Source organism: Pristis pectinata, chromosome 9 (assembly GCF_009764475.1).
Source record: "Pristis pectinata isolate sPriPec2 chromosome 9, sPriPec2.1.pri, whole genome shotgun sequence".
Classification (NCBI taxonomy): domain Eukaryota; kingdom Metazoa; phylum Chordata; class Chondrichthyes; order Rhinopristiformes; family Pristidae; genus Pristis; species Pristis pectinata.
Window position 1 is genome coordinate 26,178,983 of NC_067413.1, and position 19,599 is coordinate 26,198,581.

Genomic DNA, 19,599 nt, shown 5'->3' on the forward strand with positions numbered 1-19,599 from the left:
CAAGCAAAGACAAATATTCTAGACAACTGTTGGGTATTCAGCTAAAAGTGCTCTCCAGAGATATCAAGTTGCAAGGTTGAAATCTAACACAATTTAATTTTTTTTTGTAGCCTCCAAGCTAAGAAGGGGTTTGTTGAGAACATTAAAAGGAAATAAAAATTCAAATTACCCCACAAAAAAAACTTAATTTCTATTACTCTAGGAACTGAATAACAATAAGGTGCATTTTTATAGTGCCTTTAAGAGCAAAGTGAACAAAAGCATCAAATTTGGTAATAAGCTACAGCTTGAGATATTAGGGCAAGATAACTAAGTCTAGATAAAAAGGCAGAGTTTAAGATATAGCTAGAAGGGGAGAGACAGACAGAGCATGTGCACCAGAGAGAGACAGAGTTGATGAGAATGTGGGGAAAACTAAAAAGGGATTATTGTAGGATTAAAGTCAGTGTGGACTTGGTGGGCTGAAGGGCCTGTTTCCATGCTGCATCTCTCTATGACGAGATGGCTTTTTCTTCATGATTAGAAATGGAATTAGGTCACTGAACTTCCAAGTAATACATTTTAAAAGTGGATTTTTTTTGTCATTGTGTGATGCTGGACTACAGATACATGTATCAAGTTCCTGCATACACTAATGCACAATTGATATTTACCTTTTAATTCTGCCCTCACTTCTGTCATTATATTGTTAGCTGTATATGAGCTACAGAAATAATTTTTACCACTTTGACATTTTTGGCAGCTAACTGTGCTTCAGCATACTCCTAACATTTTTCTTGCCCCAATATGCAGCAGTTTGGAAAGATCTGCTGAAAGCAATAAGAGGTCACTGATTGTTCATCAACTTGACTATGCTAATGACATTGTCCTGCTAACCAAGGTTCATGAGGTGTTATTCCTTGCACTGCGATTCCTTGCATACTCTGCTTTATGTCATTTCAGAACTCCTCTATCCAGGCTACTATTTTGCCCTCAACCCTGTGAGCCTTTATTTACCACAGTAAGTTAGCAAACAGGACTGATCAAGACTGAGTGGAGGAGAAATTGGACTGAGCTGAGGCGAAATTTCTTCACACAAAGGGTCATCAAATTTTGAAATTCCCCACCCCTGAAGGCTGTAGAGGCTCAGCCACTGAATTTATGCAAAACAGAGATCGATAGATATCTTGATATTAAGTGAATCAAGGCATACGAGGTAATGCAATTAAAAAGGAGCCGAGGATGATCTTGGTGAAAGGTGGAATTAAGACTCAATGGATTAGATAGCCAACTCCTACTCTTGATTGTTATGTTTTTACACCTTTTGAAAATCCAAACATATTACATCCACTTGTTTCTTCTTATCTGGACAAAATATCCCATTAAATTTGTCAAACACAATTTTCCTTTCATATTGAGTGCTTAACCAAGTTTTAATTTTCTTAGTATTCTGTTATCATCTTCTTAATAATGGATTCCAGAATTTTGTTGATAGCAGTCACCAGTATAAACATTAGATAATTCCCTATATTTTTCCTCCCTTTTACATTTAATACCTTCCAATCTGCTAGGACTGTTCAACAATTCAGGTAATTTGAAGATCATCACTGTGGCTGTACACTATCAGATTCATGGAATAATCTTATTTCAGTTCCTTTAATTTTTCCAGTACTTTATTTTCAGTAGTATTAATTACTTTAAGTTCCTTCCATTAAGGCTCTTAGTTTCCCAACCCCCCCCCAATTTCTTCTACATTTATGTCTTCCATTGTGAAGACAGATCTGTAATATTCCTCAGTCATTTCTTCATTCTCCACTATAGTTTCATCGGTCATTATCCGCATAGGAGTCACATTTATTTTTTACTTTTAACATAGTTTTTAATATAGATTTTTATATAGTTTTAGAAGCCCTTGCTTTTTATTCCCTGCTAATCTACTCCTATTATTGACTTTGGTTTTACCAATTTTCTGGTCATTTTTTGATGCTTCCATAAACACCCCAAATCCTCAGGCTTACTATCCTTCTTGGCAATATTATAAGCCTCTTCAATTAATCTAATGTACTCTCTTTGATCTCCACAGTTGGCTACGGTTGGATCACTTTTCTAATTTTAATCTAATTTAATCTAAATTTTTAATCTAAATTCCCAATCCACTCAGTCATTGCTCCTGTTACACCATTATTATTGGCTTCAAATTCAAGTCTAATTTCTATGTCTCTCTTGAACTGCACTGAAAATCCTATCATATTATGATCACTTTTCTGATGGTATTTCCTGCAATTATTAATTAACCATGTTTCAATACCCTGCCTGAAATTCAGTGGTGATATTAAAAGAGGACATGGAACTTTCTTTAGGTACAGGTCACAATTTCCCAAGGCCAGTTTGTTTTGTAAAACATTTGATGTTGAGACCACCAGGCTTGAAACCCCATTCCCCAGCTCACTGTCATCAGAATTAATTAAACAGAGCAACTGGAAGTAAAAAGTGAATTGCTTTGCAAAAAAATTTCGTTGGGATTACTACCTCACTCTAAAACTATACTTCCCAAGATATCGTGTGATTTTCAATGCCATTCACACTGTGCTGACAGTTTAAGAGTTTCTTGAACGGTAACCTCAGATTCAATACCCATGTTTTTTCCTGCAGATTATTCTTGTGACCTACATTAAATGTATATTTTTTTTTAAATTGCAATAGTAGAATAACAACTGAATTTCCAAATTATTGTTCTGGATATTGGTTATATTTTTCTATCCCCATTAAACAGTTAAATTTACAAAATAGCTATACAGAAATGTACAGTTCCAATATATGCCACAGTTGAAGATATTGATTTGTATGTGACTTTCCATAAAATGCATTTCCTTTCTCTGCCATTTTACACTTGTTAATGTCTTTCCATGTAAACACAGTAGAGCTCATAAAATCAAAAAGAAAAATGACAAATCAATCCTTGCATTGCAACCATTCTGAACCATGCATTTTTAAAGAAACATTCCCACTGATTTCTATAATAAAAATATACAACAAAAATAACACTCCAGTGTATTTTGCTACATCATTGAAAGCCAGTTACTTTTTACAACACAGAAGAAGCCATCAAACTTATGAGGTCTGTGTTACTCCCAGCTCCTTATATTGTTGATCCCCTACAAACAATCCCTCTCGTGTGGCTGTTAAATCTTTTTGATTCTCTTGCCACTTAGCTATGCCAATTGGCAATTTACAGTGGCCAATTAACCTATCAGCATAGCTTTGGGATGCGAGAGGAATGCGATGGAATCCCAAGAAATTATAGGGAGAATATGCAAACTTCACACTGACAAGACCCGAGGTCAGCATTCAACCCAGCACTACCATGCCACATTCTGCTGAATTTGTAATGATTCCAACAGTTCCTTTAGAAGAAAATGCTGTGTGAGAAACTAAAATCCATTTTAGATTTTAAAAAAGTCATCTGTAATTTATCGCGATGGTTCCTGTGCTTTCAGAAGTAGAAAAACCGGCCACAAAATGCAATGCAGACCTTTAATGAAATACCCATTATTGTTTCACAAGGAAAATTGGATGTAAAGGAAGCACTGCAACATTATTGAAAGCCTGGTAAAAAGATAGTTTTGAATATTGGCTTTTCCATTACCTTACCATAAAGAACTTGCATTAATTTCCCTCATGATTTTAACAACCTGAATACTTTTTCTTGTTAACGCCAGAACTAGTATTTTAACCTTCACTCTTAACTCAATTACTTGAGGCTTGCTTAAGTAAATTGTTTGGAATGTTTTTTTGCGACATCTCTTTATTTGTAAATCTAGGAAATAAACACTTTACTTCATGAAGGGTCTCGACCCGAAATGTGCATCGTCCATTTTCCTCCATAGATGTTGCCTGACCCACAGAGTTCCTCCAGCATCTCATGTGTTGCTTCAGATTCCGGCATCCACAGTCTTTTATTTCTCCACTTTACTTCACATGTGCCCTTTCCAACTTGATTTTGATACTGGATACTGTTATGGATTAAGTTACTATTGGTGAATGCCCCTTTAAGACATAGTACAGTTGTGTGTGTGTGTGTGTGTGTGTGTGTGTGTGTGTGTGTGTGTGTGTGTGTGTGGGGCGACACCACGGCAACGAGATAACAACGTGCTGACGTTTGTTCAGAGAGTCAGAATCAGAGGAAAAGAGAGAGAGAGACGGAGAGAGACACCCTGCCTGCTGGTCTCTGTATCGGTGGATGAAAAACAATTATTGTGTCTGTCAGTACAATCCACGTATGGATTTTTGGAATAACCCAGTGGAGTCCACTTCATCGTTAAACCTGTAGAGGGAAACATGTATTTGTGTGGATGGCCACATCTCGAATGCCTTTTTGGGATGGCAGATACTTCGGAACAAAGCGGTGAAGATCATTAGTGATTGAGGTGTTGGATGGGTTCCATCCTGGAACATTTGAATTTCGTAATTACTCTCTATTTTCTCTCTACATCTTCTCTTCAGTCATCGGTGGTTTTGCAGAAGCCTTTGCTCACGTTTCAACTTATTGCTTGCTGAACTGAACTTTGAGAACCACTCCTGGACTTGAGAGTTTGGGAATTTGCCACACACACTTTGGGTTTAGTTTTTGGGGTTAATATTTGATATCTAACATTTTTACTTCTAACATTTTTACTTTTATTTTTCTTATTATCATAAGTAATTATTAATAAAACGGTTTCCAACACTCATACATGACCCGGTGTGTTTCTTTTGTCGCTGGTATGTAACAATACCAAAACCTATGCACTCCAACGTTTAAAATGACTCCTTAAAATGCCATTTCATTTGCTACTGAAATATTCATCCTCTGGCTAACATTCTGAAGAACTGTTATTTCAACTGTGGTGCCCCAATATTATTATACAAGAACCAAAACACTACATTTCTAAGCATTAATTGCTATTTGCCTCTAATCCAGTGATCAGTTTCTATCACCTTAGAGAATTTTGCTTTCGCATCTGCTAATGAAGGTAGTCAAAAATATAAGTAAATAATTGTCAATAATTTAAAGGTATGGTGAGATGAAAACAAGTCAGAAGTATTACAAAGAGACTGGACTGAAGATGGCAAAGGCAGAGGGAAGGTGCATCATTACAAGATTTGTTAATGTCCCAAAAAAAAACAAATGGTCAACTTCTATTTAACAGCTTCAAAAATGAACACAAAATACATCCTACACTAATGCATTAACTAATCTAGTAAACCAGTTATTTATAATGAGGTTGTCAACAAAATTGTATATCACATATAACTAAGGCACTATCATGACAGAGACACCGATAGCAATAAAAGTGATATTATGCAAAATGTCAGATCATTATTAAAGCCAAAAAGTTTATCAATGTAAACATGCTGGCCTTTAATTCACTCTAGTCTCATACTACTTTCCAAATCAAATGCTTTTTCAAATAGCTTAGCAAGTTACCAGTTGTATAAAATGGCTGAAGAAGATGGCCATTACCTTTTCAAATCAACAAGAGGATAGGAAATAAATATATCAACTGCCAGAGAATGAAAATAAGATCAGTGTCAATTAGCAGGCATGCTGCAAATCCTTCAAGCAAATATACAGTACAATTTGAGTAATGACCTAAGAAAAATAATAACCAAGGTAACTAAGAAAATTGATGAAGGCAGAGTGATAGATGTGGCTTACATGGACTCTAATAAGGCTTTTGACAATATCCCACATGGTTGGCTGCTCCAGAAGGAACCACAAGGGATTTGAGGCATGTTGGAAAACTGAATGCACAACTGGCTTGGTGATAGGAAGCAGAGGGTAGTGGTGGATGGGTGTTTTTCTGACTAGAAGTCTGTAACAAGTGGTGTACCACAGGGATAAGTAATATACATGAATGACTTGAATGTGAATACAGGTGTTCTGGATAGTAAGTTGCAGACAGCAAAGAAGGCTATCTAACAATACAGTTGGAATCAGCTGGAAAGTTGACCACAGGCAGACAAATGTGAGGTAATGCACTCTGGGAAGTCAAATTCTGCTAGGACATAAAGAGTAAATGGCAGGGACCTTAGGAGCATTGGTGTACAGAGAGACCTTAGGGTGCATATCCATTGCTCCTTGAAAATGGAGATATAAGTGGTTGGGTGGTCAAGAACACATTTGGTATGCTTGCCTTCATAGGCTGAGGCACTGAGTACAAAAGATGAGATATCATACTGCAGCTGTACAAAACATTGGTTAAACCACAGAGTACTGTGTACAGTTCTGGTCACTACACTACAGGAAGGATGAGATAGCAATAGTGCAGAAAAGATTCACCAGCATGTTGCCTAGAATAGAGAGCTGTAGTTATAGGGAGAAATTGAATTATCTGGGTTTATTTTCACTACAATATGGGAGGCTGATGGGTGACCTTATAGAGGTTTGTAAAATTATGAGCAGCATAGCTAGGATCAATAGTTAGAGCCTTTTGCCCGGGGCAGACAAGTCTAGAACTAGAGGGCCCAGGTTTAAGCTGAGAGGGAGAAATTTAAAGGTGATCTGAGGGGTAAGCTTTTCACATCTGGAACGAGCTACCAGAGGTGGTGTTAGAGGCAATTACGTTTAAAAGGCATTTGGACAGGTACTTGCATAGGAAAGGCCCAGAGGAAAATGGGTATAATGCAGGCGAATGGGATTAATATAAATAGGTATCAAGATCGGCATGGATGATGTGGGCCAGAAGTGCCCATTTCTGTGCTATATGATTCCATGATGACACAATGCCGATGAGCAAAGTGCAAGATTTTATATTTATGTCAGACATGTTTTAAATGTGGATTGTTGGGTAAACTACACAAAAATATTTTTGCAAAACAAATGAATTAAAAGCAATACACATTTTGTGGGGAAAAAAATCAACAGAAAACAGAAAAGAAAAATCAACTCCATCACTTAATTTGACTGCAGCTACAGGAAATATAACACAAATTAGCACAAATCAACTACTTCTCGAATAACCACCTGCAGTATCTCTGACTCTGAACTCATAATCAAACCCTACAACACTAGGGTTGTGAATGTTTTATCACAAATATTCAGGCAAATGTCATAAACACCCCAACAGAGTAGTTTATTTTAAAGCATTATTTTTTTTGAAGATTCTCAAATGCTGCCTCTAGAATGCTAAAAACAGTAGAAAAAGTCTGTCAATTAATTTCATTTATATTAACATCCAACTTTTCGAATATTGCCTCCAATATTATATAATTGCAAACATCTACCATCTAAAGGCAGTATCAGGAGTGTTTCCTGCTAAAACAGGACTTTTGAGTTTACTAATAAAAGCACATTTGAGTGTGCTTTCTCAGATGGACATAAGAAAAAATTCAACAAGAGGTGACCTCGGCCAAGTATATTAATCAACATTAGGCCATTAACATTACTAAACAAAAAACTTGGTCTTTTTCACAATGTTGTTTTGGGAATTTGCTGTGCCTAAATTGCCCGCCATTTTTCATATAATTACAACAGTGAATAAATACACTTCACAAGTTTGGATTACTGTCACAGAGGAGAGCATAACAAAGTACTATGAAACACAACTTTCTTAGCACCCAACTTGTGCACTAATGTGTCTACTTTCTCAGGATCATGTGACAGTTTTAGGAATTGTACCAAAAATCATTTTTCCCCCAAAATCTTTCTTATGTACCTTTTCTTTTCACTTAACTTTTAACTAGCACTAGCAGGGCCTTGCCTCCTTACTCTTACCTTATGCCCTTAATAAAAATGGACAGTTATATAAAAATGAGAGAAAGACAGAAACACTGAGTAGGCCACGCAGCATCTACAAAAGAGAAAAAGAATGAACATTTCTTGTCAGAACTGGGAATAAGATAAAACAAATTAGGTTAAGAGAAACTAACTTGCTTTCTCTCTTTTGCAATTCTGATGAAGTGTCTTGAACCCAAAACATTAACTCTAACTCTCTTACTGTTCATGCTGCCTGATTTACTCAATGTTTCCAGCATTTTCTATTTCAAATTTCCAGCATCTATGGCCTTTTGATTTTCATCAGGTATTTAAAGTGGATGCTCAATCAGTATAAAAACTAAATTATATTTCCCTCTATTTGCAGCACGTTGTTTTAAATTTGAAACGTTGGATAGGCGGTGTTTGTTCCACATAGGAAAATTACCTTCACATGATTAAGATGGCACTGCCAGCAATGAACAGTCAAATGAACTGATTCTGCAGAAGTAGAGGAAGTCACTACAAAAATCACTTATTTATGTGGCATAGAAATCTTCACATAACTTGAATATAATTGGAAGTGTAATACCAGCTCAGAATTTATAAAAATTATAAATTGTTTCCACCATTAAGAGTCTTTGTTAAGCAGATATGCTCTCAGGTACTCATTATAGAAACCAGCTGTTGGAATCACCTACTATTATTTATTATGTGAATAATTACTATTGATAAATGGAGGCAAGGAAGGCAAATTAGAGTCCTAATCCATAACACACGAACAAATAACCCTGATAAAATTTTAATGTAGCTAGTGACCCATGCACATTTTTTGTATGCCTTTGTAAATGATTTATGGACATCCACTAAATCTGTTTAGCAGCACACTCACCAATTATTTAACTCAAGTTTTTAATGGTTACTTAATTGTGAATAAAACTTCAAGAAAGAAATAGCCACCACAAAATTAGCATTAACAAAATAAACTACTCATTAAAACATTAAATACTCTGAACCAGAATGGCAGGAATAAATACTGAATATATCTCATGTGACTAATCTACACAATGAAGTCTTGTTTTTTGAAATGGCAGATGGCCGTGTAGCCCACTTCTAGCAATTACTCACTGTTTTAAGGGTCAACTGACACTAATTCCTTACTTAAATGTTATTGAAGTGATGTTTTGTATTCAAATCTGTACTTTTTCTTAAGATAACTTCCTGATCGCATTCAGTTAATATTAAACACTTAATGTTGTCCATTCTACATTCAACAAAATAAAAACAGAAGAAAAATAAACATTTTTGTACTGATTTTGCAAATATAGTTTATGCTGTATTAGCAAATATCTAAATGTGAAAATGACCATATCATTTGGCAGATGTAGAAGGTGAGATTGTGGTAGGATTACAGAGAATAAGAACCATATTTTTCTGAATGTCAATAACATTCTTCTGTAGCAATATATATTGTTATATAAATGGGTAGGTGGTGGCAAAGTAGTTATCAGACAAATAACTGAAGACTTGGACTAACAATTCAATGATGCGACTCCAAATCCCACAATACTATAAATATACTCTCACCAATGTGGTTTTAATATTGCAAACTTAGACATAACCATCACAACATTTAACTCGATTATTTGTTTCTGTAGAATGCACTGGTTAGCGTAATGCTTTACGGCGCCAGCAACCTGGGTTCAATTCCGGCCACTGTCTGTAAGGAGTTTGTACGTTCTCCCCGTGACTGCGTGGGTTTCCTCCGGGTGCTCCAGTTTTCTCCCACATTCCAAAGATGTACGGGTTAGGAAGTTGTGGGCATGCTATGTTGCCGCCAGAAGCGTGGCGATACTTGCGGGCTGCCTCCAGAACACTCTACGCAGAAGATGCATTTCACTGTGTGTTTCTATGTACGTGTGACTAATAAAGGTATCTTAATCTTAAATCTTACAGAGTTATTTTAGTTTCTGAAGTATTGCTTACTTTCTCTGTGGTGTCTCATTAAATAAGAACCAATGGACTTTCAACTTCTAAACATTACATGCTGTTTGCCTCCAATTCATTCATCAATTTCTATCCCCTTCGGAAATGTTGCTTTTGCTTTTGTATACAGATCTGTCTTATTTGTGAACTCAGTATGGAAGTTGCCAAAAAAAAATGCTTGAGGATAACTTTTAAGGCAAGATACAACAAGGCAAAAGTTTTAAAGAAGTTAGGAAGGATTGGAAAAAGACTGTTCCCACATATGTTAGTTCCCAAATCAGCTTTGGAATTTAAATACAGTAAATAATCAGGAATTCCCAAGAAAAAAAAACTAACATTACTAATAGTGACCACAAATATACATCTTATAAAAACTTATAATTCACCAATACCTCTCAGGGAAGGTCATCCTCTATTTCAACTCAGTTTGGCCTCCATATGATTCCAGACATCTCTTAAATGTCCTCTGAAATGGCCAAGCAAACCATTCAGTGCACTCATTGCTGCCTTGTAAAAGCAATAAAAAGGTAAAACCGGGCAGACCACCCAAATGACTGCAGAAGTGAATTTGGAGATGGGAAAGTTGCTCCCAGCCCAGAAAAAATTGCATTCCTTCCTTACAAATTGGGAAAGCTGTCCAACAAACTAACCAAGCGGATAGTCCTATTCACAGGGGCTGGCACAGTGGCATTGCCAGTAGAGCTGCTGCCTCATAGCTCCAGTGCTAAGGGCTCAATCCTGACCTTGGGTGCTGCCTGGGTACAGTTTGCACTTTTTCTCTGCAACTGCATAGATTTCCTCTGGGTGCTCCAGTTTCCTCCCACATCCCAAAGAAGTACTGGTAGGTTAATTGGTCATTGTAAATTATTCCTAGAATGAAGTTGAGTGGTATAATCTAGGGGGAGTTGATAAATCTATGGGAAGAATAAAATGAGATTAGTGCAGGATTACCATAGATGGACGCTTAATGTTCAATATAGACTCAGTGGACTGAAGAGCCTGTTTCTGTGCTTTTTGAGTCTATCACACATGCTTCACAAACAATCCCTCCATCATAATCTTTGGGTACGTCCTGTCCCATCTGCAGGACACAGATCCACCTAAGTTGAGGACGAAGGGATTGGAGATAATATACTGACTAGCAGTCTCCAAGAAATTCCCATCCTCAACAATGAAAGGACCAGCAAATGGGTACTAAAGACAATAATGAAGCATTCACAATCATATTCGGCCATAAATGCCCAGTTGATGATCCATCTTGGCTTCCTCCTGAGATACCCACCATTACAGAAACTAGTTGTCAGCCAATTCCACATATCGTGAAACGGCCGAGAGTAAAGGACATAGCAAAGACTATGGGATAAGATGTAGTACTGAAAATCTGTATCCAGAACCACCCATGGCCCTAACCAAGCTGCATGCAATCCTAATAACATTCAAAGATATCAACACCATTCGTGAGAAAACAGCCCACTTGATCGGTATCCCAACCACAACCATGAACATTCACTTGCTTCACCACTTGAGGTACTTGCACAGACTACTACAATTCCCAAACTATAGCGTCTATCACTTGAAGAACAAGGGCAGCGAGTGCATGGGTATACCTCGCCTGCAGATTTTCCACCACATTGCACATGGTTAAGTAGGGGTACATTGGATGTGAGCATTTGTCTGTGGATGTTGAGTACAAGGCCCATCTTCTGATATACTCCAGTAAATCAATTGACAATAACTTGGAGCTCGTCCACCGAATACATATTGCAGCTCAACTACCGAGGTGCGGGTGACATTGTTTCTGGAGAGTAGTCGCCCTTAGTTAAACTGCTTCCCATTAGTACTGAAGGTTAGCTCCACACCAATGGGAAGCTCGTTGGAGGGACAGCTCAAGATTCATGCGAGAAAGATTAAGAAAAATGTCGGGACAATGATGCAGCTTTGTTTGACACCAGTCTTCACTGAGAATAACTGTCGTTGACCCATTAGTTAGTTTCATGGCTTGTCCGCTGGCATGGAGTGAAAGTAAAATGGACTTGAGTTTCTATGGGCAGCTGAATTTGCGGAGAGTGTTCCAAGGTCCTCTGTGCTTCAGTGAGTGCTTAATAGCACTGTCGGCAACAACACTTTCCATTGCTTTGTTGATGATTGAGTTTTAGATTGATTTGGCATGAACTGGATATGTCCTGCTTTTTGTGTTGAATTGTGGCTTGCCCAATTCTTGATATATGATGTTCAGCTGACAAGGAACAGATGAGTAGACTGTTCTCTAGAGTTAAGAAGAATGAGCAGGAATCTCATTAAAATTTACAATATTGTTTAAGAGCTTGATGTGTTAAATGCAGGGAAGATGTTTCTCCTGAGTATAGGACAAGGAGGCACAATTTGAGAATAAGAGGTAGGCAATTTGGGATCGAAGTGAGGAAAATTTCCTTCTGCCAGAAGATGGTGAATATGTGGAAGTTCAGTCACTGAGTTTATTCAAAATTGCTAGCAATAGATTTCTGCATATTAAGGGAACCCAAAGAGATGGTGATAGTGCTGGAAAATGATGCTAAGGTAGAAGATCAGCCATGACCTTGAACAGTGGACCAGGCTCAGAGAGTCAGATCACCTACTCCTGCTCCTTGTTCTGATGTTCTTATTTTACTATAAGCCAAGATCTAACAACCTATTAAATATAAAATTAATGGAAGCCTGGGGAAAACTCTCCATTGGCGAGAATCATAAAGAACTGAGCACAAAGGTAAATCATTTGGTTTGTTGGAGGTCAATCATTTCATCTTCAAGATATCATTACAAGAATGCCTCAGGACAGTACCCTAAACCCAGTCATCCTGAAAAACCTTCCTTCTGTCAAATGGTCAAAAATAGGGATGGAGACACAAGAGACTGCAGATACTGGAAACCTGGAGCAACACACAAAAATCTGGAGGAAGTCCTGCATGGTGACAAAATCCAATCACAAATCCACAGGGAATGAAAGAGCCCATGTCTGGATGCAGCAAAAAGAAAGCAAATAGTAATGAACAGGTCCTTCTCAAGTGGACAGCCTTGAATGGTGGGGTGCCACTGACATTGCTCCTTGAACCCTTTCATCTTTCAATTATCATCTTTCTAAGTTCATGAGGAAATGGACAAGCTAAGTGGGTGGTTGAGAAGATGACTGATAGAATACAAGGTGGAAAAATCCAAGGATCAACTTTGGTGCACAAACCATAAAAGCAGAGTATCTATTAAATGGTGACAGATTGGGAAATAATGATCAAAGGGACATGGGTGTCTTTGTACACAAGTCACTAAAAGCTAAAAAGCAGGTGCAACAAGCAGTCAGGATATAGATGATATGTCAGCCTTTACAGCAAAAGGATTTGAGTATAGGAGTAAACAGGTCTTAGCGCAACTGGATAGGGCCTTGGAGAGACTGGACCCTGAGTACTGTATACAGCTTTGATCTGCTTATCTAAAAAAATGCTTGCTGTAGATGGAGTGGAGCAAAGATACACAAGACTGATTCTTGGAGTGTGGACTTTCAGTATGTGGAGAGACTAAGTGGAGTAGTAGACTTTTTTCTCTGGAGTTTAGAAAGAATGAGAGATGATTTTATTGATACTTCTTACAGGATGGGTGCAGGAAAGATGCTTCTCTTCGCTGAGTAGTGTAGAACTAGTATCAGAATAAAACTGAGATTATGAAAAATGCCTTTATTCAAAGGTAGTGAATCTTTGGAATTTTCTATTCAGGATCCTTATTCATTAAGTTCATACCAAGAGGAGATCAACAGATTTCTGGTTATTGAGGTATTGGGAATAGTGCAGGAAAACAATGTTGTTATAGATCAGCCATGATCTGCATGAATGGCAAAGCAGGCTTTAAGGGCTAGATGGTCTAGTGCTTAATCTAATGATTATGTTCTTTTGTCAAAGCCTAAACAACATCCTACCTGGACCGCTAAGTGGCAAATAAAAATCAAGCCACACAATTTCCAGGCATTGATAATCTTCAACAATCACCTCTCCTTTCCATTCAATTTCACTTCCATTATCGTATCTACTGTTATCAAAATCCTTGGGTTCCAATTGACCAGATTGAGCCATTTGCATTAAGTACTGTGGCAACAAGAACAGTGTGGAGGCTAGATTTTTTTTTGCAGTAAATGACTTTACTCTTGCCTCCCCAATGCCTTCAGACCACCTGTAAGGCATGTCAGGTAATGCAATAGATTAGTCTCCCCTTGCCTTGATAACTGCAGCTTCAAATACTGACAAAAGCAGAATGCATCCAGAGAGACACTTCACGATACACTTCAGCAACGTGTCAAGGCTTCTGTGACAAATACTTGACCCAAAAGAATAATGCAGGAAGAATATAGAATACCGATACCTCCAACTTCCTCTCTTAAGTTGCACATCATCCAAGGTTGGATGTCTTCCTTGATCATTACTTGGGCAAAATCTTCAAACTCCCTACCTAACATTACTTTTCGTAGAACATAGAATAATACAGCACAGGAACAGGCCCTCTGGCCCACGCTGGCTGTGCCAAACACAATGCTAATGTGAACTAATCCCATCTGCCTGCACATAGTCTGTATCCTTCCATTCCCTGCCTGTCCATATGCAACTGGATCCTCAACCTCCTTAACAGGAGACCAGTCAGTGCGGATCGGTAGTAACATCTCCTCCTCACTGACAATTAACACAGGCGCACCTCAAGCATGCATGCTTAGCCCACTGCTCTACTCTCTCTACACTCATGACCGTGTGGCTAGGCACAGCTCAAACACCATCTATAAATTCGCTGATGACACCACTGTTGTTGGCAGAATCTCAGATGGCGACGAGGTAGCGTACAGGAGTGAGATAGATTGGCTGGTTGAGTGGTGTCACAACAATGACCTTGCACTCAACGTCAGCGACCAAGGAATTGATTGTGGACTTCAGGAAGGGGAAGTCGGGAGAACACACACCAGTCTTCATTGAGGGGTCAACGGTGGAAAGGGTGAGCAGCTTCAAATTCCTGGGTGTCAACATCTCAGAGGATCTATCCTGGGCCCAACACATTGATGCATCATGAAGAAGGCACGCCAGCGGCTCTACTTCACTAGGAGTTCGAGGAGATTTGGTATGTCACCAAACACTCTTGCAAATTTCTACAGATGTACAGTAGAGAGCATTCTGGTTGCATCACAGCCTGGTACGGAGGCTCCAATGTGCAGGATCGAAAAAGGCTGCAGAGGGTTGTAGACTCAGCCAACTCCATCACGGGCACCACCCTCCCCACCATTGAGGATATCTTCGAGAGGCGGTGCCTCAAAAAAGCGTCATCCATCATTAAGAACCCTCACTACCCGGGACATGCCCTCTTCACATTACTACCATCGGGGAGGTGGTACAGGAGCCTGAAAACCCACACTCAACCTTTCAGGAGCAGCTTCTTCCCCTCTGCTATCAGATTTCTGAACAGTCCATGAACACTACCTCGTCATTCTACTTTTGCACTATTTATTTTTGTAACTTATAGTAATTTTTATGTCTTTATGTCTTGCACTGTACTGCTGCCTCAAGACGACAAATTTCACGACATATGTCAGTGATAATAAATCTGATTCTGTCTGAATGTCTCTTAAACGTTGCTATCATAACTGCTTTCACTACTTATGTTGGCAGTACATTCCAGGCACCTACCACTGTGTAAAAAAAAACTTGCCTCATAATCTCCTTTAATTTTTCCCCCCTCACCTTAAAAGCTATGCCGTCCAGTATTTGATATTTCCACTCTCAAGGAAAAAGACTTTACCTACCCTGTCTATGCCTCTCATAATTTTATATACTTCTATCATCACCCTTCACCCTCCGATGCTCCAGAGAAAACAATGCAAGTATATCCGACCTCTCCCCTATAGCTGATACTCTCTAATCCCGGCAATATTCTGGTGAACCTCTTCTGCACCCTCCCCAAAGCCTCCACATCCTTCCTGCAATACAATGACCAGAACGGCACACAATACTTTGAATTTGGTCTAATCAAAGTTTTATACAACTGCAGCATGACTTCTCCACCTTTATACTCAACACCCAACCAATGAAGGCAAGCATGCCATACACATCCTTTACCACCCTTTCCATTTTCAGGAAGCTATGGACTTGCACCCCAAGATACCTCTCTACATCAATGCTCCCAAGGGTCCTGTCATTTACTGTACACTTTCTTCTTATATTTGCCATCCCAAAGTACAAGACCTGACACATGTCCAGATTAAACTCCATCTGCGATTTCTCTGCTCACATTTACAACTGTTCTATATCTTGCTAAACCTTTTGACAACCTTCCTCATCATCCACTTTTTCAAGCAACTTCACATATCATCAGCTTCTCAGAGGCATTTACGGAAAGGCTATAAGCCCAGATCCCATGCCTTAATAAAATGAAACATCCCATTCTCCAAAACAGAGGCGAGTACCTATGGCTCAAGAGTTTGGAATTGGTTTATTATTGTCACATGTACCAAGATACTGTGAAAAACTTGTCTTGCATACCATTCATACAAATCAATTCATTACACAGTGCATTGAGGTAGTACAAGGTAAAACAATAACAGAATGCAGAATAAAGTGCAACAGCTATGGAGAAATTGCAGTGCAGGCAGACAATAAGGTGCAAGGTCATAACAAGGTAGATTGTGAGGTCACGAGTCGATTTTATTGTACTAAGACACTGTTTAATAGTCTTATAACAGCGGGACAGAAGCTGTCCTTGAGCCTGGTGGTACGTGCTTTCAGGCTTTTTTTAAATCTGAGGTGGGTAGAGTCTTTGATTATGCTGGCTGCTTTACCGAGGCAGCGAGAAGTATAGACAGAGTCCCTGGGAGGCTGGTTTCTGTGATGTGCTGAGCTGTGTCCACAACTCTCTGCAGTTTCTTGCAGTCATGGGCAGAGCAGTTGCCATACCAAGCCGCGATGCATCCAGACAGGATACTTTCTATGGTGGATTGATAAAAATTGGCGAGGGTCAACGAGGACATGCCAAATTTCCTTAGCCACCTGCAGAAGTAGAGGTGCTGGCGACCTTTCTTGGCTGTGGCGTCTAAGTGTTGGACCAGGACAGGCTATTGGTGATATTCACTCCTAGGAACTTGAAGCTCTCAACCTCAGCACCATTGATGCGTACAGGAGCACGTGCACTGCCCCTTTTCCGGAAGTCAATAACCAGCTCTTTTGTTTTGCTGACATTGAGGGAAAGGTTGTTGTCATGACACCACGTCACTAAGCTCTCTTTTTACTTCCTGTACTCTGACACGTCATTATTTGATATACAGCCCACTATGGTGATATCATCTGCAAACTTGTAGATGGAGTTAGAGCAGAATCTGGCCACAGTCATGAATGTATAGGGAGTAGAGTAGGGGGCAGAGGATGCAGCCCTGTGGGGCACAAGTGTTGCAAATAATCATGATGGAGGTGCTGCTTATCCCTACTGATTGCGGTCTGTTGGTCAGGAAGTCAAGGAACCAGTTGCAAAGGGAGGTGTTGAGTTCTAGGTTTCATAGTTTGGTGATGAGTTTGCTTGGAATTATTGTATTGTAGTCAATAAACAATAGTCTAATGTAGGCATCTTTACTGTCCAGATGCTCTAGAGATGAGTGTAGGGCCAGGGAGATGTCATCCCTAGTAAACCAGTTTCAGTGGTAGGCAAATTGCAATAGGTCGAGGTTGTCTGGGAGGCTGCAGTTAATGCGTGCCATGGCCAGCTTCTTGAAGCACTTCATGATGGTGGATGTCAAATCCACTGGGCTGTAGTCATTAAGGCAAGTTACTTTGTTTTTCTTATCCAAATGATAGTGGTCTTCTTAAAACAGGTAGGAACCTCAGATTGAAGCAGGGAGAGGTTAAAAGTGTCTGCAAATACCCCTGCCAGCTGATCTGCACAGGATCTAAGGACATGGCCAGGGACACCATCTGGGCCAGATGGTGTCCCTGGTTCACTCTCCAGAAGACTGATCTTATGTCCGCTATGATGACTTTGGATTCAGGTGCATTATTTAAACAATAAGTCATAGCTAGTAAATGATCATGGCTGTTGTTGTTTCATGGTTAAGTATTTTTGTCAAATACGAAATTGGTGAAGATGGGAACATTTGAAGGCCTTCAGTTGATATCATTCATGTTCCTACATGTCCTGGTAGGATTTAAGGGTTTTCCTGCCAATTTTGATTTTTGATGCTCTGCGAGGTCACTTGACATTTCTTGTCATAAAATATTTCAGGCTTGCTTAACAAATCTGACTAAAATTGGGCTTTCATTAATTGTTGGTTAACCAACTACTGATACAAGCAAGTTGAAAACCAGGTTAAATTTCAAGTGATTCTACTTCATCTTCTGAGTCACTGCATTTAATAATAAATTTTCTCAAAATGAAAAATGGTAACGCAAATCAGGTACAATTCAATTCAAATCTGACAATCAATTTAACCACCCTCTGACTTGCTTTTTAAAGGCTTTCTCAAAAGCATTGGAGTTGCACCTTGTGTAAACAAAACACATTGAAAACACTGCTGCTCACACCCTAACATGTCCAGCCCCACCTGCCAATCACCTCTGTTATTACCACACTCTATTTGTCATCCCTGTTTAGCAATAGACATTCCATACTATAAATCTCAAAAGAGCTGTCTTTCACTGTCATTGACAACATTATCCAACCACAACCTGTATCTTCTGCTCTGATCTGCTTTACATTCACCCACTGACAAACTATGGCATCAGGTGTCATATCCTATAATGGAATTCTTTATCAGTGCATTCCATCTCACTACACTTTTCCTCATCTTCAAAAGCTTCCAAACAGCCACATTTTGGGGTACACTACTAATTACACTCTGTACTTTTCCAGTTTCTATTCCTCATCCTAAACTGTAAGATGCTGAGATTTAATACTTTGAAGTCACCAAATAAGGTTAAGTTATCGCTGCTAGTGTTCACCAGTCACTGATGTAATTTTTTTTAAACTTACCAGCATGTTAAAATACACATAGCAGTGAAAAAGATAATGGGAATCGGGTAAGATGCACAGAAAAGCCCGTGGTTATAGAATGCCTGCGATATCTTTTCACGCAGCCTTTCAGTAACGGTCATCCTTGTCACCTTTTATCACATGACTGCCTTTAATCAGATTCGGTCACAGCGTACAATGACAGTGTTGGTCACATCAACAGATCTGTAAGAAAGAAGTCAATTAATTGAGTTAGACATATAGGCCTGGAAAATCTAACAGGTAGCTTATTACTTCATATGGTATACGACTGAACTTTATCAAAACAAAACCACACACAATGCAATAATGTACCTCTGAAAATATGTTTCATATGCTATGTATAATGCACATGCATACTGAGGCTACTGTTATCAAATAATGTCAAAATAGAATGCAAGGTAGATTTCATTGCCACTTGAGTGGGTTTGTGAAGAATGGAGCTTCACACACCAAAACAGATTTTAACTATTGAGGCCTGATCCAGTGTTAGTTGAAAAGGTCTTGACATTATACAGCCCACTGCCAGGGAGTCTGGAGTGACCATCATCTTCTTTGTAGATTCTCCCTTAATAAAGCCACTCCTACACATATATGTCATATCCTGCACATACTGTATATGATCATAATGTGTGGAAGAATATATGAATTAGGAGCAGTAGTAAGCCACTTGGGCCCTTAAGCCTGCTCCACCATTTATAGAACATAGAACAGTACAGCACAGTACAGGCCCTTCGGCCCACAATGTTGTACCGACCTATATAAACATTATCCTCATTCTATCTATCCCCCTCTCTACTTCACTCCCCCATAACCCTCTACTTTTCTTTCATCCATGTGCCTATCTAAAAGTCTCTCAAATGACCCTATCG

At 39.0% G+C, this 19,599-nt stretch overlaps 1 protein-coding gene across 1 annotated transcript in view; it reads right to left on the reverse strand.

Moving 5' to 3' along the window:
- scap (SREBF chaperone) overlaps window positions 1-19,599 on the reverse strand; it is a 102,303-nt gene that overhangs the window by 53,468 nt on the left and 29,236 nt on the right. Inside the window, exon 2 of the mRNA XM_052022768.1 lies at window positions 18,710-18,913. Coding sequence (XP_051878728.1) covers window positions 18,710-18,831 — 122 coding nt within the window. The 5' untranslated portion in view covers window positions 18,832-18,913. The remainder of the gene's footprint in view (window positions 1-18,709; window positions 18,914-19,599) is intronic.